The sequence below is a fragment of the Balaenoptera acutorostrata genome, chromosome 11 (assembly GCF_949987535.1).
Source record: "Balaenoptera acutorostrata chromosome 11, mBalAcu1.1, whole genome shotgun sequence".
In the NCBI taxonomy this organism is placed as follows: domain Eukaryota; kingdom Metazoa; phylum Chordata; class Mammalia; order Artiodactyla; family Balaenopteridae; genus Balaenoptera; species Balaenoptera acutorostrata.
This window is the reverse complement of record NC_080074.1, coordinates 3,351,390-3,373,844: the sequence shown is the minus strand read 5'-3', so window position 1 is coordinate 3,373,844 and position 22,455 is coordinate 3,351,390. Positions and strand designations below refer to the sequence as shown.

The window sequence follows — 22,455 nt, the reverse complement described above, 5'->3', positions numbered from 1 at the left end:
CACCTTTCTTCTACCCTCTCAGGTTCAGTTCTTGGGGGTCTGTGAATTAAACTGACCAAAGGCAAATTAGAAGAAACGGCATACAATTTTTATCATCTAATGCTAATATTTAATTTTTTTTATGTGACTCCAGGCCTTTGTAGAAAAGCAGTGGAGACACAAAGAGGTGGTCAGACCCAGCGCCTTATATGGATTTTAATAAAGGGCAATAAATTTGACAAGAAGCGACAAAGGAAAGGGAGTTGGGGCTTCTAGGGTAAAGTTAATGTATTGGGGCATTTCATATGGAGAAACTAATGGAAGAGAAGCGTTCTTTTATTAAGGTTTGTTTGCGCAGCACCACCTCAGTGCTAACTTTGTCTCCAGGGACAGAGGGGGCCCAGGAGAGAAAAGGGGGCACACCCTCACAAAGAGGAAGAGATGTCCTTTCAGGCAGATGGGGGAGGGCAGAGAGCTCTTTTTGGCATCTGCCACTTCTTAGCTGTCTTCCGCTCAGAGCAGTCCTTATGCCAAAGTGGCACATTTGGGGGTGCCACCTTCTGATCCCCTCATGGGTAACGCAAGGAAATGATACCCTCAAATTTTGAAACAGTAGTTAATTAGCTCTTCGGTGGAGGCAGGGGAGGCTCAGTCCACAAGGGCACACAGGGAGCTTGGGGGTGAAGTTCAATTTCTTGGCATGGGTGGTAGGTACTCCACTGTTCATTTTACTCCTGTTCTTTAAATTGTACGTGTTTTCACAAAAAATACTCTGCTTTGAAAAACAACAGGAAACTCGTAAGAGAAAAAAGAAGCTACGCTCTGCCCAAAGTAACAACTTTATTTGTCTTCTCAAACATATCAGAGCAAATTCACCATTTTCTAATCTTGAAGCCAGCAAGACTAGAAAGGAAATTAAGCCCCTTTCTGCCCACACCGCCCAGTTACACGGGACTGCAGTAAGGACAGAGTCAGCCGCCCGCCCAGGGGCAGGCACGCGCCGCCCGCGCTCGGCATCAGGATGACCAGGAGGAAGGTCCGGGCGTAACTGCTGCACCAACAGGCCACACAGGAGGTCACCAACCTAGACTAACACTGCTCAGCGACCCCAGGTTTTCACTGTCCAGCCATCAGTTCTGATTTTTTCTTAAAGTCCTGCAGTATAGGCGCTGGGGTCACTCCACTCAGGGTCCTCACGCGCCGCAAGGTCTGAAGGGTACTCTGGCCCCGTGACGGGGTCATCCACAGCTCCCGGGGTGGGGCGGGGCGGTCCTCAGACAGCCACACAACCTCCAGGGGCAGTTCCAAGGTCTGCGATTTTGAATGTCAGCAAGCAGTCGGTGAATATCGCCAAGGCACGCAGGAACCATGTGGCATGGCGGGGTTTCTTCCTGAACGTAAAATGCTTACCCTCTGGCCTGGACGGTTTTTCTCCAATTGGCAGTGCATTTCAGGGCAGGCCAGTGATTGGAAGCATTCCCCAGGGACGATGAAGACTGGAGACCCTCTCGGGGACCCTGGTGAAGCAGCGCAATCAATTCCACGGCGCGTCCACGGTGCCCACGGTCCCCCGCGCAGAGCTCGCGCACCTTTGGTTTCCTCCCCACCGAGGGCAAGCATCAACAAGACGGCAGCATCTCTTTCTTTCTCATCCCCAGACTTTTCACTCACCCGCCAGTTATCAAATCATTCAACTTGCACAATCACTTAATAACATGGTCTCCTGAAAATCCACTGTTGAGGCTGCCCTTTCATCTGCCCTGGGTGGGACTGAATGGTGAAACAGGACATTCACGTGTACTTCCAAATAGAAATCACCGCAAAGGAATTCCAAAGATAAACGATGTCTGTTAGATGCTAAAGCGGCTGCCTGGACCCTGCGTGAAAGGCGACGGCCGCTCCCACCGCCTCTCTTAACAGACTCCCTCAACACAAATCCAAGGTGAAGCTGCAGCCTCTCACGTTTCAGCTAAAGCTGTTGTAGACGCGTCTTCCACACACTGAAGCACGAACACAAACAAAACAAGGCCCAGGCGAGGGGCGCCCCTGGGCCCGGGGAGGCCCCAGCACTTGAGCAGAAACAAACGAAAACACTGACAGTGAGGGCACCGTTTATCCTCTTCTGGTTGAAAGGCCAGAACTTTCAATAAATATATAGAAATAAGTGTGAAGATAAGAAAGGAACAAACCTGGACCACGTGGTACAGCCAAGGGACCCCGGGGCGTGGGACCCTCCCCTGGGGGTGGGGAGCTCGGTCTGGAGTTCACACAGTTCGCGCAGGAATGTCTCACCCACCGCGCTCGGCTGCTTTCTGTCTCCCCACAAAGCCCAGCTATTGCACCCCCGCTGTGCGGAGAGAAAGCTCGGGGATTCCAGATTTAAACGAGTAAAACCCTTGCGAGTGCTTTGCAAGCTGCCCGTTTCCAGAGCTCCTGACTTGTTCTCGCTCCCAGCTGGATTGTCTAGAAACACTACTGTGATTTTTCAAGCTACAGTATCGTTACTCTGAGTGTTCTTCTCACTCACTAGAACGGGCTACTCTGGAAGTGTCACTTCGAGCAGGACTGTGATATTGCATTGTAGTTGCACGGGACAGAAAGGGTCCAGTAATAACGTCTTAATCGCAAGTTAAGATGCAGGTACTACAAAGGCAAAGAGAACCAACTACTTTCCAAAACTTGATCACAAGCTACTACAGGGTAAGTCTTGCCAAGCAGATCGGTGACCCTGTAGACACTCGTGTCCTGGTGGCGTGACCTCGATGGAACACGTTCACATCGCGTTGTTCCTACAGTTATTGCGACAGAGCCACAAATGGGCCATTTTAACATCTGCGCCGTCAGCATGGTTGAAATCTAAGAAGCCAAGCACTCCCAAAATCAGCAAGCGCCACTTGCTGAGGATAAGTTACGTGAAACGCAACCCAAAGACTCACATAGAACTGAAAATGCCAAATACGTCCACAAAATTGTTGACAAAAGGTATTTTTTCTAAAATCAACATTGAACTATCAAAAATAAATTTCTAAGTTTGAATGCATATCAACGTAATTGGTCTGTAGTAATTTTCTTAAATACTGTTCCCACTTCCCAAGCGCAGCAAGAAGGCCGGCGATGCGAGACGGCGTCTCAGCGCTGTGACTCCTGTTTCGAGTTCTCTTCGATTCCTCGTGCAAAGAGCCGGACCAGCTGGCAGTGGACCCTGCAGAGACAAAGGGCCACACTTAGACCCTGTGCGTCCCCTGACCCTCGGCCCCCCCAGCCGGTCGAGGGCGGAGGTGGGCCTCATGCACCAGGACGGTGGGTCTCACCGTGGCAGTCTCTGGTCCCACCCGGCAGCGATGGGCCAGGGGCGCAGAGCGACTTCCTGACACTCCTGAGAGACCTATTTTGCAAAGGGCAGCTGACGGCCAAGTGGAGATCCGGGACCCCGTAGACCCGGTTCTAACTCCAGCGCCTCACCCGCGAGCAGAGTAACAAACCACAGGCCGCCTCTCTCCCTGCTTCGGTTTCCTTATGAGAACTGAGCTGACGGGGCCATGGGGAGGGTCCCCTGAAGGGCAAGCCCGAGCGAGTAGGAGGCACAGGAAATGTGCCGTCACGGAAGACAAGTGTCGCCACACCAGCCCGAGCGCCCGCCTTCCACAGAGAGCCACAGCACGTAAGCGGGGGCTCGGAGGTCAGCGTGGGCTCTTGCGTCCCACTGGCAGTGCCACCGTCCCACTTGATGAATGACGTCACAGCCTCCTGAGAGATGATTAGTCCCAAAGGCCCCGTAAGTAAGTGACTCACTGTTCAAGGCACCGCAATCTTTATCAAGATGTGTAGGATATATTTCACAAAAGAATGCCTTTTTTAACTTTCAGCAATTCATAAGCCGGCATTAAAAATACTTCCGTTTCCTTAACTTGCTAAGTGAGTCTACAGGAGCCGAACCCCCGCACGCACGACTGGCAGGGCGGGCTCGCCTGTGACCGCGGAGCTGCCTCTTGTCCCGAGACGGGAGCAGGGCGGTCACCGCCACGCTGGCCGCATCCTGGTCGCAAGAGCAGGGAGCACGCAGACGGGCACTGGGGGAGGTCGGAGAGCCTGCCCCTGCCCACGGCTTTGGCTTGGACGCTAGCAGTCAGGAGACCCAGCTGGGACCAGCAGCTGGTTGGCTGAGAGCCATTTACAGTGGGGATTATAAACGGGGAGAACACACAGCACGCTGAAACACGGAAGGGTGCGCCCGCCACCCGTCCTTCCACGCGGCGGGGGTGGGGCCTACAGGCAGGCTCCCGACCACCTTGCTCATGCAACACCCACTCTGCTATCGCCAGCGGGAGTCCAGCTTGGATTCCTTAAGGTCGACCAAGATCCTAAAGCCATTGGTCACAGGACAGAATCCTTCTACAACTTTACAGTTCTCCCTCAGTCTCTTGTAACTGTTACACACACACCTCAATCAATAGCCTTTTTCTAAAAAACAGTTTCCTTTACTGTGTCTTTCAGTGGGGCCAAAAACCACGTTCTTGGCACTCCTATTTCATCTGGTGATGTAATAAATACATATAATCAGACTGCAGATTCCCAAGTCCAAATACAGCAGGCCCAGCAGGTTCAGGGCCGGAGGGGCGGGCCTGGCGCCTGGACCGCAGCACGGCCGCGGCTGGGCTCCTCGGGGCCGGAGCCTCTCCGGGTGGTCAGTGGACCCAGGACTTGGAAAGTGCCCACAAAGGCGCTTTGTTAGTTTGTTTAACTAGTTAGGAGACCAGAGCGAGAATGCCAGTACTGGCAGTGCAGGATGTGGAAGAGAAAAATAAAACTGAGGGGCTTCAAAACCTGTGAAAAGATCAACCCCTCAGCATCTTTCCAAAACTGAGGTAACGGCGTCTCCCTGGGGCTTTCACCCGGGGAAACACACGTGCGTCTATGACGCACTCTTACGCTTTAGGCTGTGAGGGTGCCGGGCCCACAGAGCCCCAGGGCCACCTTCGCTCACCTGACCTCGATGGCAGGGCTGCTCAGAACCTCCCCGTCGCAGTTCCAGGCGCTGCTGGAGACGGCGCAGCAGCACGGGGGGCGGTCGCTGCACAGCTGCCCCAATCGCTTCTTCCCGCGGCCCCGGACGCTGCCGTCCTCGTCCTCCGCAGGCTTCGGCACAAACTGGAACTTCTTGACGCGATAGACTTCGACGAAAGTGAAGTCAAACTACCAAGAGACAGCAGGACGGAAACGTGCTCTCAGCGGTGCTGCGCTGGGAGGGGACAGCCGTCGGGGCCTCCCGGCAGCTCTTCCCCCCGCAGCTTGGGGACAAGAGAAGTGGTCACCACGACTCTTACAACCCGGTCCCATCCACAATGAATGACACGGAGTAAAGAATTCCTGAGCAGCAACTTGTACGATTATTTACCTTTTTAACAAGCAGTATTTTAAAAGCCACATAAAAACACTGTTGGCCCAGATCTTAAAAAAATGTAACAGCCACAAACTTTACCAAAATCATAGACTGATCAGAAGTTGCAATTGTCTGGGTATGGTTAGACTTGCCCTACCCCACCCCGTGTCACTACAAGGGTGCCAGTGACTAAGGAAAGGTTTGCTGGAAAAGCCTCAGTAGAACCCCTTTCTGGGAGCTGAAAAATTTTGTTGTAAGTGACCAGCAAGGGCAACAGAAAGTTGCACTGCATCACTTCGTTCTGTTTTTAAATAGGAAGAGAAACATTCACGCCTCCTAGTTTCTCTGCTCAAAGACTTTATATTTTTAAATGAGATTTTACAAGGAATAACTATGACTAAGACTTTAAAATGGGTGAAATGCAAACAGAAAAATCTGTCCTTCTTCCCCTTGAATTCACAGCCGATCCTACAACATACAGATCGGGGTCGCCCAGGTAGAAGCGGCCGCCGACGCAGGCCATGTGGAAGCAGCGGTGCCCTTACCTGGTCGCCCTGGTTGGTGTGCCTGACGAGAAACCTCAGGAAGTTGAACCGGGAGCACTTCCGGATGAGGATGAGGTCGGAAGACCCGTCTCCCAGGTGGGCGGCCGGGGAGAGCCCCTGGGGGCTCCGGGGACAAGCACAGGACATGTTGGTGGCGTTGATGGCCAGGAACTGCCCGCAGACGACCTTCCACTCTTCCACCTCCTCTGAAGCAGGAAGAAGCATCGCAGAGGCTACGTTAAATCCGTTACATCCGAGCCGGGCAGGCGGGCGTCCTGAGATGACCGGGAGGGGTCGTCTCTACAAACGCACCATGCGATCGCTTCTCAGCATCAACACAGAGAAAACCGCGCCCACCGCTGTGCCCGGCAGTCACCTCCCGAGAGGCAGAGCTGTTTCTCGGGCCCTCGCCTGGGACTTGGGACCACGATCTAGAGCAGGGGTCGCCAAATCTGGCCCACCACCTACCTGACTGGGTGTGGCCTGTGAGCTAAGAATGGGTTTTACATTCTTAAATGGTTGAAAAAAAAATCAAAAGGAAAGTATTTTGTGACATGGGAAAATGACGTGAAACTGAAATTTCAGCGTCCACGAATAGTTTCTGGAGCACTGCTGAGCCCACTGCTTTCCTCTAAGCCCTCGAAAAGGCCACTCGCTGACCCCCGTTCTGCGCCACTCTAGGGACAGGGGCCTGGCCGGCGCCCCAACAGTAGTTCAGAGGGACGTGGCAAGACGGGCCCTTCCACAAAATCCCCTTTCCCCCAAAGTCTGGCAAAGGCAACCACGCACTCTGCCTGGAGCTGAAGTGGAAGCAGGTGCCCCTGCAGACAAGAAGGGGCGGGGGTAGGAGGGGCGAGACCCGAGGCCCCGGACTGTAGGTCCAGCCACGGCCGCGTCGGCCCCGCCACGTTACCGGTGCTCTCCAAGCCGTACAGCGACCTTCTCTGCTCGGCCTCCAGCTGCTGCTTGCTCTGCCTGCAGACAAAGCACCTGGAGGACGAGAACATGACCACCTTGTCTGGAACCTACAGGCTGCAAAAGCGTTTCAATTCTTTTCATATAGTAGGAAGTGCAATTTTCAGAGGCTTCACTTAAAAATATTTTGTTTGCATATTAATTTGAGTTCTCAGAATCAGATCCACTCTTAGAAATTACACAGACAACATATCCGTTTTGAAAATGGATAAACATTACAAAAAGCAAACAGCATCCCATGAGGCCCTTCTGTTGGCCCTGGGGAGCGGGCTGAGCTTGGCCCCGACGCCGGGGTGGCGGCAGACGGAGCGAAGGACAAGGTGCAGATCCCAGCGTGGATTCCCGGCCTGAGACTTTGTTCCCTTTCACAAAACAGGGAACATAGTGGTGATCTGGTCCAGTCAGTAACAAGCAAGTAAATGACTCAGAGCAGCTATCGCGGGACTTGGTCGTTGGTCTCACAGATGTTTGCGGTCCTGGGCACCGCTGGATTCAGGCCGTCGAACGGGCCAGGGGCTTTTGCTGGTGGAATTAGCTCATCAGCAACTGAGGTGGCGAGGCCATGCCTCTTACTGTTTGATTTTATGGTCTCAAATTCTTCACTTAAAGGAGGAGAGGACCAGGGGAAGGAAGGGCCCACGTCTGAATGACTTAAAGAAGGAAGGAAAACCCCCGAGTCCATCAAATCCCTACAGCCTCTCCGCATCCTCAGACTGAGGAGCAGGGACAAGATGCAGGCTGTCGGGCCGCGGGTACAGGTGGCCAACCTGACACTCGTTCCAGGTTAACCCGGGCACACGCTGTTGAGCACGGTGGGGACACACAGGGTGACAAGGCAGCGTGGCTCGCAGAGGGGCCCCCACTGCTGGCCCGGGGTCTGGATCGGCCTCTCCTGACCACCCAGTGGGGGGACGGGGGGCCCGTCCAGCCAGCTCCACGGGCGCCCCGAGGGCGCGCACAGACCTGTCCATAAAGGGGCTCGTCTTCGTCATTTCTCACATCCCCAGCGGGGGGGACAGCGGACCCCCGCACCGGAGCAGACGGCGTGGTGTGAGCCCTCTGCTGGGTAGACGACGGGGACCAAATCTGACCCTGGGCCGCCCCGTGACCCAGGACCCAGCATGGGGGACACGGCGGGACCCCCTCAGGGTGCGTGAGACCCTGACCGCTGGTCAGGAGGAACCAGCACCTCCCGTCTACATTGCCAAGTACTGCCCACTCACTTCACAGCAGGAGCAAACCCCAGCCAGTCCTGCTTCTATCTCATCGTTTGAGCAGAAACACACGTAAGGGATGTGCTTACCCCGCCCGGCAGGGTTTCCTGTCCCTCGGGGAGCCCACCGTGTGCTGTGCTGGCAGGAAGGACACTGTCCCTTCGTAGCAGTGATGGGAGAGGAAGGTCTTCAAACCTGAGAACAGAGCGAGACGGAGAGACACACCCACATGCACCACTGCCTGCGCAGGAGACCGTGCCGTCAGCTTCTGCAAAGCGTGGGCGCAGGGCACCCGCCTGGGGACAGAGCGTCTGCAGGAGGACACGGCCCCCTCCCACTTCAGGCTGAGCTGCCACCACCATCACAGAGGACTGCAGGCTCCCGGCCGCCAGGGCTGCCTTCCACACTGGCAAAGGGGACGTCTTGGCCACCAGTGACCCCTCGTCGTGGCCTCGACGACGTGGCCTGCAGGTTCCGCCCTGTGAAGCCCCCAACGCACCCCCAGGCTTGACCCCGTCGTCCACAACTTTGGTGTCGTGGAGGAACTCAGGACAAAGACCAGGCGGCACTGCCCCCAGGCCGTGGCGGCCCCTCTGGGAAGCTGTGGCAGGCTGTCTGTCGAGCCGCCTGCACCCCCAGCACGCCAAGGCTGAGAGAGGTGAGGAGGCTGCAGAAGCAGCGTGTGAAGCGAGCAGAGGTTGGTTCACGAGGCTGAAGGAGAGAAGCCGCCTCCAGAACATCGAAGCGCAAGGGGAAGCAGCGAGGGCTGGTGTGGAAGCTGCAGCCGGCGAGCCAGAAGACCTAGCTAAGGTCATTCACGGAGGCGGCTCCACCAAACGACAGATTCCCAGTGCAGAGGACACACTTCTCCCGGAAGAAGAGGCCATGCAGGACTCTCCCAGCTAGAGAGGAGAGGTCGCTGCCTGGCTTCAAAGCTTCAGAGGACAGGCTGAGCCTCTTGTGTTAGGGGCTAATGCAGCTGGTGGCTTGAAGTTGAAGCCAGTGCTCCTTTACCATCTGAAGATCCTGGGGCCCTTAAGAATTATGCTAAATCCACTCTGCCTGTGCTCTGTAAATGGAACAACAAAGCCTGTTTATAAACACATCTATTTACAACATGATTAACTATTTTAAGCCCACTGTTGAGACCTACTGCTCAGAAAAAAAGATTTCTTTCAAAATGTTACTGCTCAGTGACAATGCACCTGGTCACCCGAGAGCTCTGAGGGAGATGGGCGAGATTCACATTGTTTTCATGCCTGACAACACAACATTCATTCTGCAGCCCATGGATCAAGGAGTCATTTCAACTTTCTTTTCTTTTTTTTAAAAAATTAATTCATTTATTTATTTTTGGTGTGTTGGGTCTTCGTTGCTATGTGCAGGCTTTCTCTGCTCTTCATTGCTGTGTGTGCCCTTCTCACTGCAGTGGCTTCTCTTGTTGCGGAGCACGGGCTCTAGGCGCGTGGGCTTCTGTCGTTGTGGCGCGTGGGCTCAGTAGTTGCGGCTCACGGGCTCCAGAGTGCAGGCTCAGTAGTTGTGGCGCACGGGCTTAGTTGCTCCACAGCATATGGGATCTTCCCGGACCAGGGCTCGAACCCGTGTCCCCTGCATTGGCAGGTGGATTCTTAACCACTGTGCCACCAGGGAAGTCCCCATTTCAACTTCCAAGTCTTATTCCTTAAGAAATACATTTTGTAAGGCTATAGTTGCCACAGACAGTAATTTCTCTCATGGATCTGGGCAAAGTAAACCAAAAACCTTCACCATCCAGATGCCATTAAGAACATCTGGGATGACTCATGGGAAGAGGTCAAAATATCAACATTAACAGGAGTTTGGAACAAGTTGATTCCAACCCTCCTGGATGACTTGGAGGGGTTCAGACCTCAGTGGAGGAAGTCACTGCAGATGTGGTGGAAACAGCAAGAGAACTAGAATCAGAAGTGGAGCCTGGGGCTTCCCCGGTGGCGCAGTGGTTAAGAATCTGCCTGCCAATGCAGGGGACACAGGTTCGAGCCCTGGTCCGGGAAGATCCCACATGCCGCGGAGCAGCTAAGCCTGTGCACCACAGCTACTGAGCCTGCGCCCTAGAGCCCGCGAGCCACAACTACTGAGCCCATGTGCCACAACTACTGAAGCCCGCGCACCTAGAGCCTGAGCTCTGCAACAAGAGAAGCCACTGCAATGAGAAGCCAGAGCACCACAATGAAGAGCAGCCCCTGCTCGCAGCAACTAGAGAAAGCCCACACGCAGCAACAAAGACCCAATGCAGCCAAAAATAAAATAAATAAATTTATAAAAGTTAAAAAAAAAGTTAAAAAAAAAAAGAAAAGAAGTGGAGCCTGAAGATGGGACCGGACTGCTGCATCTCATGGTAAAACGTTAATGGACGAGGAGCTGCTTCTTATGGATGAGCAAAGAGAGCGGTTTCTTGAGACGGAATCTACCCTGGTGAAGATGCTGAGGAGGTTGTTAAAATGACAGCAAAGGATGTAGAATATGACGTAAACTTAGCTGATAAAGCAGCAGCAGGGTCTGAGAGGACTGACTCCACTTTTGAAAGAAGTTCTACTGTGGGGAAAGTGCTATCAAATTTCACTGCAGGCTACAGAGCAATCGTTCCTGAAAGGAAGAGTCAACTGATGCAGCCAACTTCACTGCTGTCGTATTTCAAGGCATCGCGGCGGCCCCCCCACAGCCCTCAGCACCCCCGACCCTGATCCGTCAGCAGCCGTCTGCATCAAGGCAAGACCCAGCACAAAGATTACGACTTACTGAAGGTGCAGGTGATGGGGAGCACTTTTTAACCATGAAGTATTTTTAAATTAAGGTATGTATCTTTTTTTAGACATAATGCTATTGCACACTTAACAGACTACAGTATAGCCTAAACATAACTTTTATATGCACTGGGAATGCAAAAAATTCGTGTGACTTGCTTTATTTTGATATTTGCTTTCTTAAGGTGGTCTGGAACTGAACCCTAAATATCTCCAAAGGTGTGCCTGTAAATTTACCCAAAAGTGACCGACACAGGGCAGTGACCAGAGAAATGACACTCATTAAATACAGCCAAGCCATCGTCACAAAATCTACAGACAACAAATGCTGGAGAGGGTGTGGAGAAAAGGGAACCCTCCTGCACTGTTGGAGGGAACGTAAATTGATACAGCCACTATGGAGAACAGTATGGAGGTTCCTTAAAAAACTAAAAATAGAACTACCATACGACCCAGCAATCCCACTACTGGGCATATGCCCAGAGAAAACCATAATTCAAAAAGAGTCATGTACCCCAATGTTCACTGCAGCACTAGTTACAATAGCCAGGACATGGAAGCAACCTAAGTGTCCATCGACAGATGAATGGATAAAGAAGATGAGGCACATATATACAATGGAATATTACTCAGCCATAAAAAGGAACGAAATTGAGGTATTTGTAGTGAGGTGGATGGACCTAGAGTCTGTCACACAGAGTTAAGTAAGTCAGAAAGAGAAAAACAAATACCGTATGCTAACACATATATATGGAATCTAAAAAAAAAAAAAAAAAAGGTCCTGAAGCACCTAGGGGCAGGACAGGAATAAAGACGCAGATGTAGAGAATGGACTTGAGGACATGGGGAGGGGGATGGGTAAGCTGGGGTGAAGTGAGAGAGTAGCACTGACATATATACCCTACCGAATGTAAAACAGATAGCTAGTGGGAAGCAGCCGCATAGCACAGGGAGATCAGCTTGTGCTTTGTGACCACCCAGAGGGGTGGGATAGGGAGGGTGGGAGGGAGACGCAAGAGGGAGGAGATATGGGGATATATTTATGCATATGGCTGATTCACTTTGTCATACAGCGGAAACTAACACAACATTGTAAAGCAATTATATTCCAATAAAGATGTTAAAAAATAAAATAAAATAGTACTATAAGTCCCTGCAAATAAATAAATAAATACAGCCAAGGAATTCATCTCAGCAACAAGTGTCAAACTTTGAATCCTACATCCTTTCAAACTTTTTTTCTGCATTTAAACGCATTTGAAGGCTGAAAGGGTGGTGTTGCACATAACCTGAAAGTGCAGACCGTCTCTCGTTTGTATGATCTGGGATCGACCCCATTCCTCCTCGTTCCAGCTCTGAGCAGATGTGAGAACTGGCCTGTGACCGACAGCAGCGGTTCTCCGGGCACCCGGGACCCGTCAGACTCGCGCCCCTTGGTTTCCGTCTGTGAACGAGGCCCCACCTGGAGCGAGGCGGAGGCCGTGTGTGGAAGCTCCCGGCATGTTACTCTGAGTTACCTGAGAAGTCGTATCTGACGAGACCCATCCACCGCTTCCTCTCGCTGTCCTTGATGATGTCCCCATAGAAGCCGTAGCCCAGCAGGGACACCGAGTACCGCAGCAGCGTGCTGTTGTGATGCACAGAGGACACGTCCATGGCCAGCGAGTCCCCTGCGGAGAGAAGCCAGGGTGGAGCCCGCGCCCCTCCGCCTGCCCCCTGCACAGCGCCCGGTGGCTGTGACGGAGCCGCGAATTAAAGCGCGAGAATAGGCAGAAGGCAGTCGAGGCCGTGGTCTGTTCTCCCGGGGTGCCCGGCCTCCTGCTCGCGACCCAAGTGACTAAATTTGACTCAAATTTCCAAAACGGGCTTGGAAAGCGGTTCCGTAAGGAGGGGAAAACAATGTGACCGTGAAGCTCGCTGAACGCCACTAAGTGAAAGGAAGGAGGAAAAGGCGCCTGGCATTCTCAAGTGTAAAATCACACGTGTACCATCTGTGAACACAGCCCTCCGTGACTGTGGCCGACACGCGAGTAGCACGGCCAGCAGGGACGAGGACGGGCAGAGGAGCCACACGGGTGCCCTGGCGGCGCCTGGCAGCTCCGAGCAGCGCTACCCGCAGCCTGGGGCCTCCGACCCCGGGGGGCGCGCTTTCTAGAGGAGCGGGGAGGGCGGGGGGTGACTGGGGAGGCCTGTCCCTGCAGCGCGACAAGGGGCCAAGTCCCGAGCAGGGATGAGGGCTGACAGCAGGGCTCCAGATGAGGGCGCGGGCGTGTCGGGGCAGAGGAGCACCGGGCCAGCGCAGGGGACGCCACGGAGAACCACCGGGGCGCAGGTGCCGGGCACCCCCAATGCTCTGGGGAGGGCACCAGAGGGTTCTGAGCAGAGCAGCGCTTCTGTTTCTGAAGGTCACCCCGCTGGACGGGATGGGAAGTGGCAGGGAAGGGTGGCAGCCAGGGCCCTGCTGGCGGACGGACGGGCACCCGCACGGCGAGGTGGACCGACACCTGCGTGTGCCCGGGGACCTGGGATGGGGCAAGCCAAGTGCGGCGCTGAGAGAGGCACCCACCCACGACGATGTGCAGAGCCGAGGTCTCCGCGTCGTTCGTGCCAACCGTTGAGTAACACACACAGTCTGTCGACCCTAAAGGGGGGGAAAGGTCCTTAATGTCACTACAATCGCTTAAGATCCTAGCGTGTTTCCAAGTGCATGAGTGGTGAGCTCTTCCGTTTCTTCCATGGCCCTGGAGTAAATAAGAAGGAATAAACTCCGTTTGCCTAGAGAGTTAGTCGCTGAGGTTGATTCATCAAGAACACTGAGATTGACCTTGACTACCAGCAGCCAGCCAGCTCCTCACAGAGGGTTCAGAGACCCCTCCCGAGCCCGTCCGGGGGGCGGGGCCCCTGGGAGGTCCCTGCAGCGGTGGCAGCGGGGCGCCAGGGCGCGCGGCTCAGCGCTCTGCACGGTGTCCCCGCTCCTGGCTGCCACAAAGGCGGGCAGCAGCCCTGGGGCTCCAGACCTCAAGACCAAAGGGACTCTGCGGCGGGGAAGTGCCTGCAAAGCAAGGACAGCTCGTGGAGGTCACAGAAAAAGCACCGCAGACCTGTGCGCGGCGAGAGACCCGGAGCCTCGGCCCGCCCCTGGGTCACGAGGGCGCAGCAGCTGCAGGCTGACAGGCGTGAGGGGCCAGCGGGACCCGCTCTGACCCCCACGGGCTCGGCCGGGGCTCTCCCTCCTCCTGCCCACCCCCCGTCTGTACAGTGGAGGCGACCTCAGCGCACCCAGCTCGCGCCTGGATCCCGAGGGCACGGCAGTGATACTACGGGTCCTCCCTCGGTCTGTCCTGGTTCTAACTGGGTCGTCACCAACGTCTCTGTTCTCCACCTGAGTGGGCAGAAAATCTCCCGGGTGCTTATTTATAACAGATTCCTGAGCCCCGCCCCACCCCCGAGATCCTGACTCAGTAGGTTTGGGATGGGGCTGAGCGATCTGAATTTTAACACGTCTGCTGAATAGCCGAAAACCCTAGTCTAGATTTCCCAAAAATAAACTCTGACGGCATCCAGAATTGCACCATAAATGCTGCCTCAGACACACAACCAACGCAGGTTGAGGCCCATCAGGGAATAACCATCCTGTTAGCAGGCACACAAGCTCTGGCCGCAGGCAGGATCCAGATGCTGTGCCCTCAGGCCCCAGAACATTCTATAAGGCCCTCAGCCTAAGTGGAGCCTGAAAGTCCATGGTTCTAAATAGACGCGCTGGATCGCACGCAGTGTTTGTCACCTCTTAGAGCAACAGAATCTGGTCCAGTCTGAGATCAGAGTAGAAGCCTCTTAACTATTTAGGCTAACATATGCCTTCTTATGGTCGGAAACTTATATAAACACATACAGATGCATATATTTTTAATATGTATGTTTTTCTTTTCTGTTAATCTTAACCTGAAGACTTGAATGACATCTCATTCCAAAAATGAGCCGAAAAGTAAAACGGTTTAAATGAACATTTAAGATTATAGGAGTGACTAATTCTTAAAATGGAATTAACAGTATTTAAGGAAAACGACATGGTTTCAGACTATCTTCCACACCCTTATTTTTCTGAGGGTACCCGAATAACGGGTATAAACATTTCTGACAAAATAAACTATAAAAGAGCCATGAAATTAACTTGAAGCACATCTTCATATCCCTAGAACTTCCCAGAATTTCCAGAGCCCACTTGCTCCCCTTACGTGCCTACCGCACTGTTTACTTTCTTCACAAACCATCCTTTAGAACAAAAACTGATCAGACATCCAACATCCCCTGCATTTTTTAAAAAATTAATTAATTATTTTATTTTTATTTTTGGCCGCCTTGGGTCTTCGTTGCTGCGCGTGAGCTTTCTCTAGTTGCGGCGAGCGGGGGCTACTCTTCGTTGCGGTGCATGGGCTTCTCGTTGCAGTGGCTTCTCTTGTTGCGGAACACGGGCTCTAGGCATGCGGGCTTCAGTAGTTGTGGCGCGTGGGCTCAGTAGTTGTGGCACACGGGCTTAGTTGCTCCGCGGCATGTGGGATCTTCCCGGACCAGGGCTCGAACCCGAGTTCCCTGCATTGGCAGGCGGATTCTTAACCACTGCGCCACCAGGGAAGTCCCCTCCCCTGCATTTTATCAGATATAACTTGTATATTCAGCAATCTTTTAATCAGTAGAAATTCAGCAGTGATCTCAAATAAAAATGAAGAAACGAGTGGTCTGCACTTTGCACCATGTCCTTTTGACCTTTAAAATCCCTCTTTATTTGTGGGTCTATCTAGAATCTAACTGCTCTATTAAACACATGTTAGAATCAAGTTGAAAGTCTCATAAAGGGATCTGTCTCGAGTAGGGAAAAAACCCCCAGCACTTCTGACCTGCTGCATCATCCTTTTTACAGCCACAACAAAGACGGGCCCTTTTTGATGACCCATCTCAACGACAGCATCTTGTCATAGAAGCTGCTCGAGAGGCACCTCGTGTGGGAACAGCGGGCAGGACAGGGACAGGCTGAAGGCCACTGGTCAGTCGGTCAGTCTTGGGCCGCACGTGGGGGAAACCGCCGGCTCTAGCGGGCTGGGCTGGACGTGGCCCACTTTTCCGAGTTCATTCACTAGGAACTAACCGCAAACACTTCCACTGAGTGTGTGAGATGGCGCAGAACCTACAGGCACCTGAACTCTACAGAAAAAAGCAGAGGGCTCAGTGGGGCCTGCCCTGGGCTGGGGGACACGCATTCACTGTTACCCAAGTCCTTAGGGCAACAAATAGCGCAAGTGAACCGAGTTTCTAGTAGGTTTCAGGGGTTATTTTGCTGAAAAATCAGATTTTTAAAGAAGGTACTCAGCTCAGCTTCCTCCCTGCTCAGCATCCTTCACGGGCCACCTCCCCACCCGCCTCCCTGCAGCTCCCACCTCCACTCTGCCTCTCACGCACGATGCTCACGTCTGCACCACCCACAGCCAAGCCTGTTCCTGCCTCAGGGCCATCGCCTGTGCCGCTCCTCCTGCCTAGAACATCGTGCCCCAGATGCAGGGCGCTGTCCCCGCCCTTCAGGCCTCTGAGTGGGATCACACGTGAAAGGCCCCCTGCGCCCGTCTGGACCATGCTCCCCCGGGCCCCACTGCTCTGTTCTCTCCGTTTCATGCTAATCACCTGCCTCTCCCCCTGGACTCCCTGCGTCTCCGCCTTGTTTCCTCGCAAGGCCCACAGCGAGGCCGGCCCACAGGAGGCCAGCAGAATGTACGCACGAGGACCCACCGAGGGAACGGACGGACGGAGCGCGGGGCGTCTGCGAGCTGTGGACCCCTATGCTTTGGGCTGGCGGCCGGGGCGCCGGGCACCCGCAGACAGCCGCTTCAGGGCAGGAGAACGTCTGATTCTTCTTCGTCCCCGAAACACCACTTCTCGCTTGTTTAACATTCAGTCTGCTTCCAACAGCTTATTGCTCCCTCTGGGGACAACGTAAGTCCCCAGTTACCTCTGTGCGGTGAAGACTTTAACCCAGAGGGAGCACCAGCTCAGACCTAAGATCTGGTTTATCTCGGGCATCAGGAGCCCCCTGACCCCCAGTCCCTGTGCCCCAGAGCCACCTGCAGCCTCCCCCTCCTCGAGGCCCCGCCTGGGAGGCGGCCCTCCCGGAAGCTGTGTCACCCGGCCCAGGGCAGAGGCAGCGGGCATGCGCCCTTCTCCTTGCAAGCACAGTCTGGGCACTGCTGTCTCCCCGCTCCCGCTGTGCCGGCCTTCCTGAGACCTGAGCAGGCCCAGGCGGGACCACCCAGCTCCGAACCCCGACACACTGTCCCTGAGCTCCAAGGCCAGCGCCCACAGCCCGGTGCTGGGGGGGTCCTGCTGGGGGGCTCGGACTGGCTGCGCCATCCGATTTGCCAAGTCCTGCTGGCTCTGCCACTGAAACTGTGCCCGAGTCACAGCCGACCGTACACCCGATGTCCAGCGTCCACCCAGGACCCGGGCAGCCCACCCGCCACTGCCCTAGAACGGAACGTAGAGGGTGGTCTCACGCGCGGCCCTCTAGATGAGGGCCTGACCCAGGGCCTTTCCCCAGTCCCTCTAGCCCCCCGCCTGAGCTCACGGCTATTCCCATGGCCGCCCGCTGCCCCAGGGGACCCTTGGCGTGTGTCACTCTGCGCCCGGCCCCTCACCCATCACCTCTCAGGGAGGCTCCTGGGACCCCCCGGGAGGAGCCCCTCCGAGCCCCTCACCCAGACCCACGCCAGCGGCGCCTCCTCTACCCTGCCCCACTGCTGGAGACCCTCTCCTGCCACGCGGGTCCGTGTGTCTGCTGAGCTCCACAGCAAGACCCGGTCCATGCCAGGCCGCGGAGAAGCAGGGCATCTGCCAGGCGCACTCCCGCTGTGCGGCGTCAGCCTGAGCTCTTGCGCCCTTCAACCATTTTAATAGCCCAGGGTTTTAGGTATCAGAGCCACACGGGCAAATGGTGACAAGAGGCATAAAGGAAACACGGATTAGAACGTAGAAAAATAAAATTCACGTAGTCCAGACACACCATGTACAAGATTCAAGGACAAAAGCCTAACCTGGCAGAGAAGTTGGAAAACATGTGACCCACTGAGGGGAACATCCTTAACACACAGACAGCACCCGGCCAGGTGGGGAAGGACAGACCTTCCCGCGGGGCAGAGCAGCCTCCGAGCCCCACTGTCCGCGCCCTTCTGGGCAGCCATGCAACCTGACCCTGGCACCCCGCATCGTCACCCAGAAAATGGGGTGACAGCACCATTCTCAGAGCCATCAGAGAATGCGGATGTCCACCCGAACCCGACCTGCCAGGGTCCCTGCCGCTGTGGCCCAGACACAGGGTGAGGAGGGTGCCTCCTTCCGCTGGGTGGTCTGCAGAGCCCCGGCTTCACCCCACCCACCCTGCCACCGGCCAGCTTAACGCTGTGATTCTCCTAAGAGCTGGGTGCTTCCCGGAGACACCAACACGCCGAGCCGGCCACCTCAGGACGCGGCACGGCCGGCCCCTGTCCCGCTCACACCCCGAGGCCTCCCGCCCCGACGCCCGGCCCCCAGCCCCGGGTACCGGTCACTTCTTCCAGGACACCGCCTGCTCCCCACGCTCCCCTTCTCCTGCACTGTGCTCTGCGCCTCCCCCATCCCCCCCACTGCCAAACGGCCATCCCTTCGAGAGCCAGGACCGTGCCCCCAGCGCCTGGCAGGAAGCAGGCGTCCGGGGGGGACGGCAGGACCCCTTCCCGCACGCAGCGGCGGTCCTGTGTCAGGTGCGTGGAGAGAAGAGCTCGCCTGAAATAAGGGACGAGCCTCAGGAAGACCCAAGGGCAACCCCTCCCGGCCGCGTACCCGCAGGGATGATACCGATCCTCAGCGGGCTGGGCACGAGCGCCGCCCGGGGCTGGTCCTGGTCCACGCCGGCGTCCCTCTGCGTCCTGCCCACCAGGCCGTGCAGGACCTCGCTGAACATGCCGTCTCCGCCCACACAGACGACGCTGCGGGAGGAGCACAGGCGTCAGGCCCTCAGCACCCGCCCCGCGCCGCCAGCCCCCTCCTGCGCTGGCCTCCGAGCCGCCACCCAGGCCGCAGCGGTGCCCGTGCCCCGTCGGCCGGCACAGTCCCCACCCGTCTCAGCTCACTCCCCGCTCCAGCGGCAGACCTCTTCAGACCCTCCGTGTCTGCGTCCAAGCCCTGCAGGGAGAGGCTCCTGATGCCCACCGCAGCCACACGGCCAGGCGCTGACAGGTCGAGAAGGGCAGGGCCTGGGGGACCAGGTGAAGGGCAGGGCCTGGGGGACCGGGTGAAGGGCAGGGCCTGGGGGACCGGGTGAAGGGCAGGGCCTGGGGCCAAGCTGCAGAGAAGGCCCCTTCCTTCCCTAGCAGGCGAGGCTGACGAAAAATAAGCAGACAAAACATGACCTCAACAGATTTCTCCCCTCTGCCTTCCAGCCCCTGAATAGGGTCTCCAGGAACTCGGCCTCTGGGGCAGGTGACACGTGGCTTCCTCCCTCCCTGATGCTCCCGCCACCCCTCCCCCACTCAAGACCCACTCCCGCCGTGTGACCCTAATCCACCTCCCTGACCCTTCCCTCCAGGGAGGCTCTTCACACTGCCTGAGGTCCCCAGCGGCACAGTCGCCCACTTGAGACCCTAGAGCCTTCTTGGGGCCCTGGGATGGGGCGCAGGGACACTCAGGACGCCGCCACGCCTGGTCACAAAGCTTGGCGTCCAGTCCTTGGCTGCCCCCCAGCCTTCACGCTGACCCGACTGGAGGGGGCCCACAGCTCCACTGACATCCCCCACACCAAAACCTGCTTCAGCTCATCTCATTGCCTGATGACGCTTGGTGAGGACTCGGTCACGGGGACCAGCCGATTCTCCCCCACACGTCCTGGAGAGCAGCCCCTCTGCCTCTGCCACTGTCCAGCCAGCTCCTGCCCGAGACCCATAACCTCTGCCACTGTCCAGCCAGCTCCTGCCCGAGACCCATAACCTCTGCCACTGTCCAGCCAGCTCCTGCCCAAAACCCATAACCTCTGCCACTGTCCAGCCAGCTCCTGCCCGAGACCCATAACCTCTGCCAGCCTCCTTGGGTCCAATCCTCCTTGCTACTTGCCACGCCGCTTTCAAGAGTATCTTTCCGGGGCTTCCCTGGTGGCGCAGTGGTTAAGAATCCGCCTGCCAATGCAGGGGACACGGGTTCGAGCCCTGGTCCGGGAAGATCCCACATGCCGTGGAGCAACTAAGCCGTGCGCCACAACTACTAAGCCTGCGCTCTAGACCCAAGAGCCACAACTACTGAGCCCGTGCGCCACAACTACTGAAGCCCGCGTGCCTAGAGCCCGTGCTCCGCAACAAGAGAAGCCACCGCAACGGGAAGCCCGCGCACTGCAATGAAGAGTAGCCCCCGCTCGCCACAACTAGAGAAAGCCCGCGCACAGCAACAAAGACCCAACGCAGCCAAAAATAAATAAACAAAATAAATAAATTAAAACAAAAGTTATCTTTCCAAAACACCCGAGCCTATAGGACATCTAGGTACAAGCTTTCCGGGGATCCTCACCACCTTTCCCCAGCCTCGTCTGCTCATTCGCCGAGCACCTGCCACGCGCCAGCCCTGTGCCAGGCGCGGGGGGCCGCTGTGCACAAGGCAGAGGCGCCGGCTCTCCAGGAGCTGACACGCCAGCAGGCACAGACGCAACACAGATGCAGAGTCACACTCGGGGCCGGTGCCTCCTGCGGGGACGCGCACAGCACCCGCTCCGCGCTGTCGCAGCCAGAAACGCACAAGCAGGTCCTGACCGAGAGGAAACCTCAGACAGACCCAGAGCCAAGGGACATGCTGCAAAGGCACTGGCCTGTTCTCTCAAAATTCAGCCGCACCGAGAAGGCTGAGAGGATCTGGTCCGGGTTACGGGAGACCAGAGACACACCCACTGAGTCTGAAGGCAACGTATGATCCAGGGCTCTTCTGCCTTAGGGAGTAATGGGACAGCGGGCAGAGTCCGATAAGGACAGCAAATGGGTCACGGCACTCGTATCAGTTTAAATCTCCTGGTTTTGATCACTGCATTTTAGTTCTGTAAGAGAATATCCTTGCTTTTAGGAAATACAAGTATTTAGGGACGAAAGCTGATCATGTCTATAACATACTTCCAAACGATACAGAAAAAATTTCTGTACGTAGGTGGTAAGACTGAAAAGGAAAACAAAACTATTACACGGTGGTTTTCCAAGGAGAAGAACATGACTGAACTTTTCTGCCTTTCCTAGTTTTCTAGGAGAAGAAGGTTTATTTTACTTCGACAACTAGGAAAAAAGGTGTAAGGAAAGGGAGTGAATAAAATGAAGACAGATGGGTAAAACTTGATGAGAACTGACTATTTATTAATCAGATGAAAGACGCTTACTTACCCGTCATATTTGTCTATGTTGAGCTCATATAAACTCTCCTTGGCATGATTAGCATGCTCAGTAACTGTGGGAAAAAAACATATTACATTATAGAGTTTACACTCAAGTCTGTGAATCCTCTTTAAAATGAAAGGCAAGTAAACCATGCTTTTAAAATGAGGTCCTATAAAATCTGCAGGAGGGTTTCCTGTAAGAAAGCCCTCCTTTGATCTTACCCAAATTCCTTTCACGGACAGGATGCTGACCTCAGGGGAACAGGACCTCTCAGAATACACTCTACTGGGTAGGACCATCACATTCTTGGCATTTTAAAAAAATTAATTAATTTATTTATTTTTGGCTGTGTTGGGTCTTCGTTGCTGTGCGCAGGCTTTCTCTAGTAGCGGCGAGCGGGGGCTACTCTTCGTTGCGGTGCACGGGCTTCTCATTGTGGTGGCTTCTCTCGTTGTGGAGCATGGGCTCTAGGCGCGTGGGCTTCAGTAGTTGCGGCTCATGGGCTCTAGAGCACAGGCTCATTAGTTGTGGCGCACGGGCTTAGTTGCTCCGCGGCATGTGGGATCTTCCCAGACTAGGGCTCGAACCCGTGTCCCCTGCACTGGCAGGCGGATTCTCAACCACTGCGCCACCAGGGAAGCCCCACATTCTTGGCATTTAATTGCCAACAAATAATAACTTTCTTGGGAAGAGATTACATCTTCTATTTTATAGTTTTCCCTTATTATCCAAGGAACTTGGAAAATTTTAGAATATACCAAAATGTAGAAGAAAGAAAATGTTAGTCCATAGTCTGTATACTCACTGTAACAAAAACTCTCTTTTTTTAAAAAAGAAAAATTTATTAATATTTTTATTTGGGTGCACTGGGTCTTAGTTGCGGCACATGGGATCTTCGTTGCCGCGTGCAGGATCTTCATTTGTAGCATGCGGATCTTTAGTTGCAGCACATGGGATCTAGTTCCCTGACCAGGGATCGAACCCGGGCCCCCTGCACTGGGAGCGCGGAGTCTTAGCCACTGGACCACCAGGGAAGTCCCAACAAAAACTCTCTTAAAATTCACTTGTACACACCATTTTGTGTCCTTGTTTTCCCAACATCTTATTACAATCCCTTTTTCATCATTAAAAATTCCTTGTAAAGACCATTTTAAAGAGCTA

At 54.9% G+C, this 22,455-nt stretch overlaps 1 protein-coding gene across 1 annotated transcript in view; it reads right to left on the bottom strand.

Moving 5' to 3' along the window:
* Nucleotides 1-802: 802 nt before the first annotated feature.
* The window catches only part of CERK (ceramide kinase), a 52,645-nt gene continuing 30,992 nt past the window's right edge, over nt 803-22,455 (bottom strand). The window contains exons 6-14 of the mRNA XM_057556530.1: nt 21,301-21,364; nt 18,737-18,882; nt 13,443-13,517; nt 12,394-12,546; nt 8,183-8,288; nt 6,818-6,894; nt 5,905-6,110; nt 4,964-5,172; nt 803-3,181 (exon numbers count right to left, since the gene is read on the bottom strand). Of these exons, the coding sequence (XP_057412513.1) occupies nt 3,109-3,181; nt 4,964-5,172; nt 5,905-6,110; nt 6,818-6,894; nt 8,183-8,288; nt 12,394-12,546; nt 13,443-13,517; nt 18,737-18,882; nt 21,301-21,364 (1,109 nt within the window). The 3' untranslated portion in view covers nt 803-3,108. The remainder of the gene's footprint in view (nt 3,182-4,963; nt 5,173-5,904; nt 6,111-6,817; nt 6,895-8,182; nt 8,289-12,393; nt 12,547-13,442; nt 13,518-18,736; nt 18,883-21,300; nt 21,365-22,455) is intronic.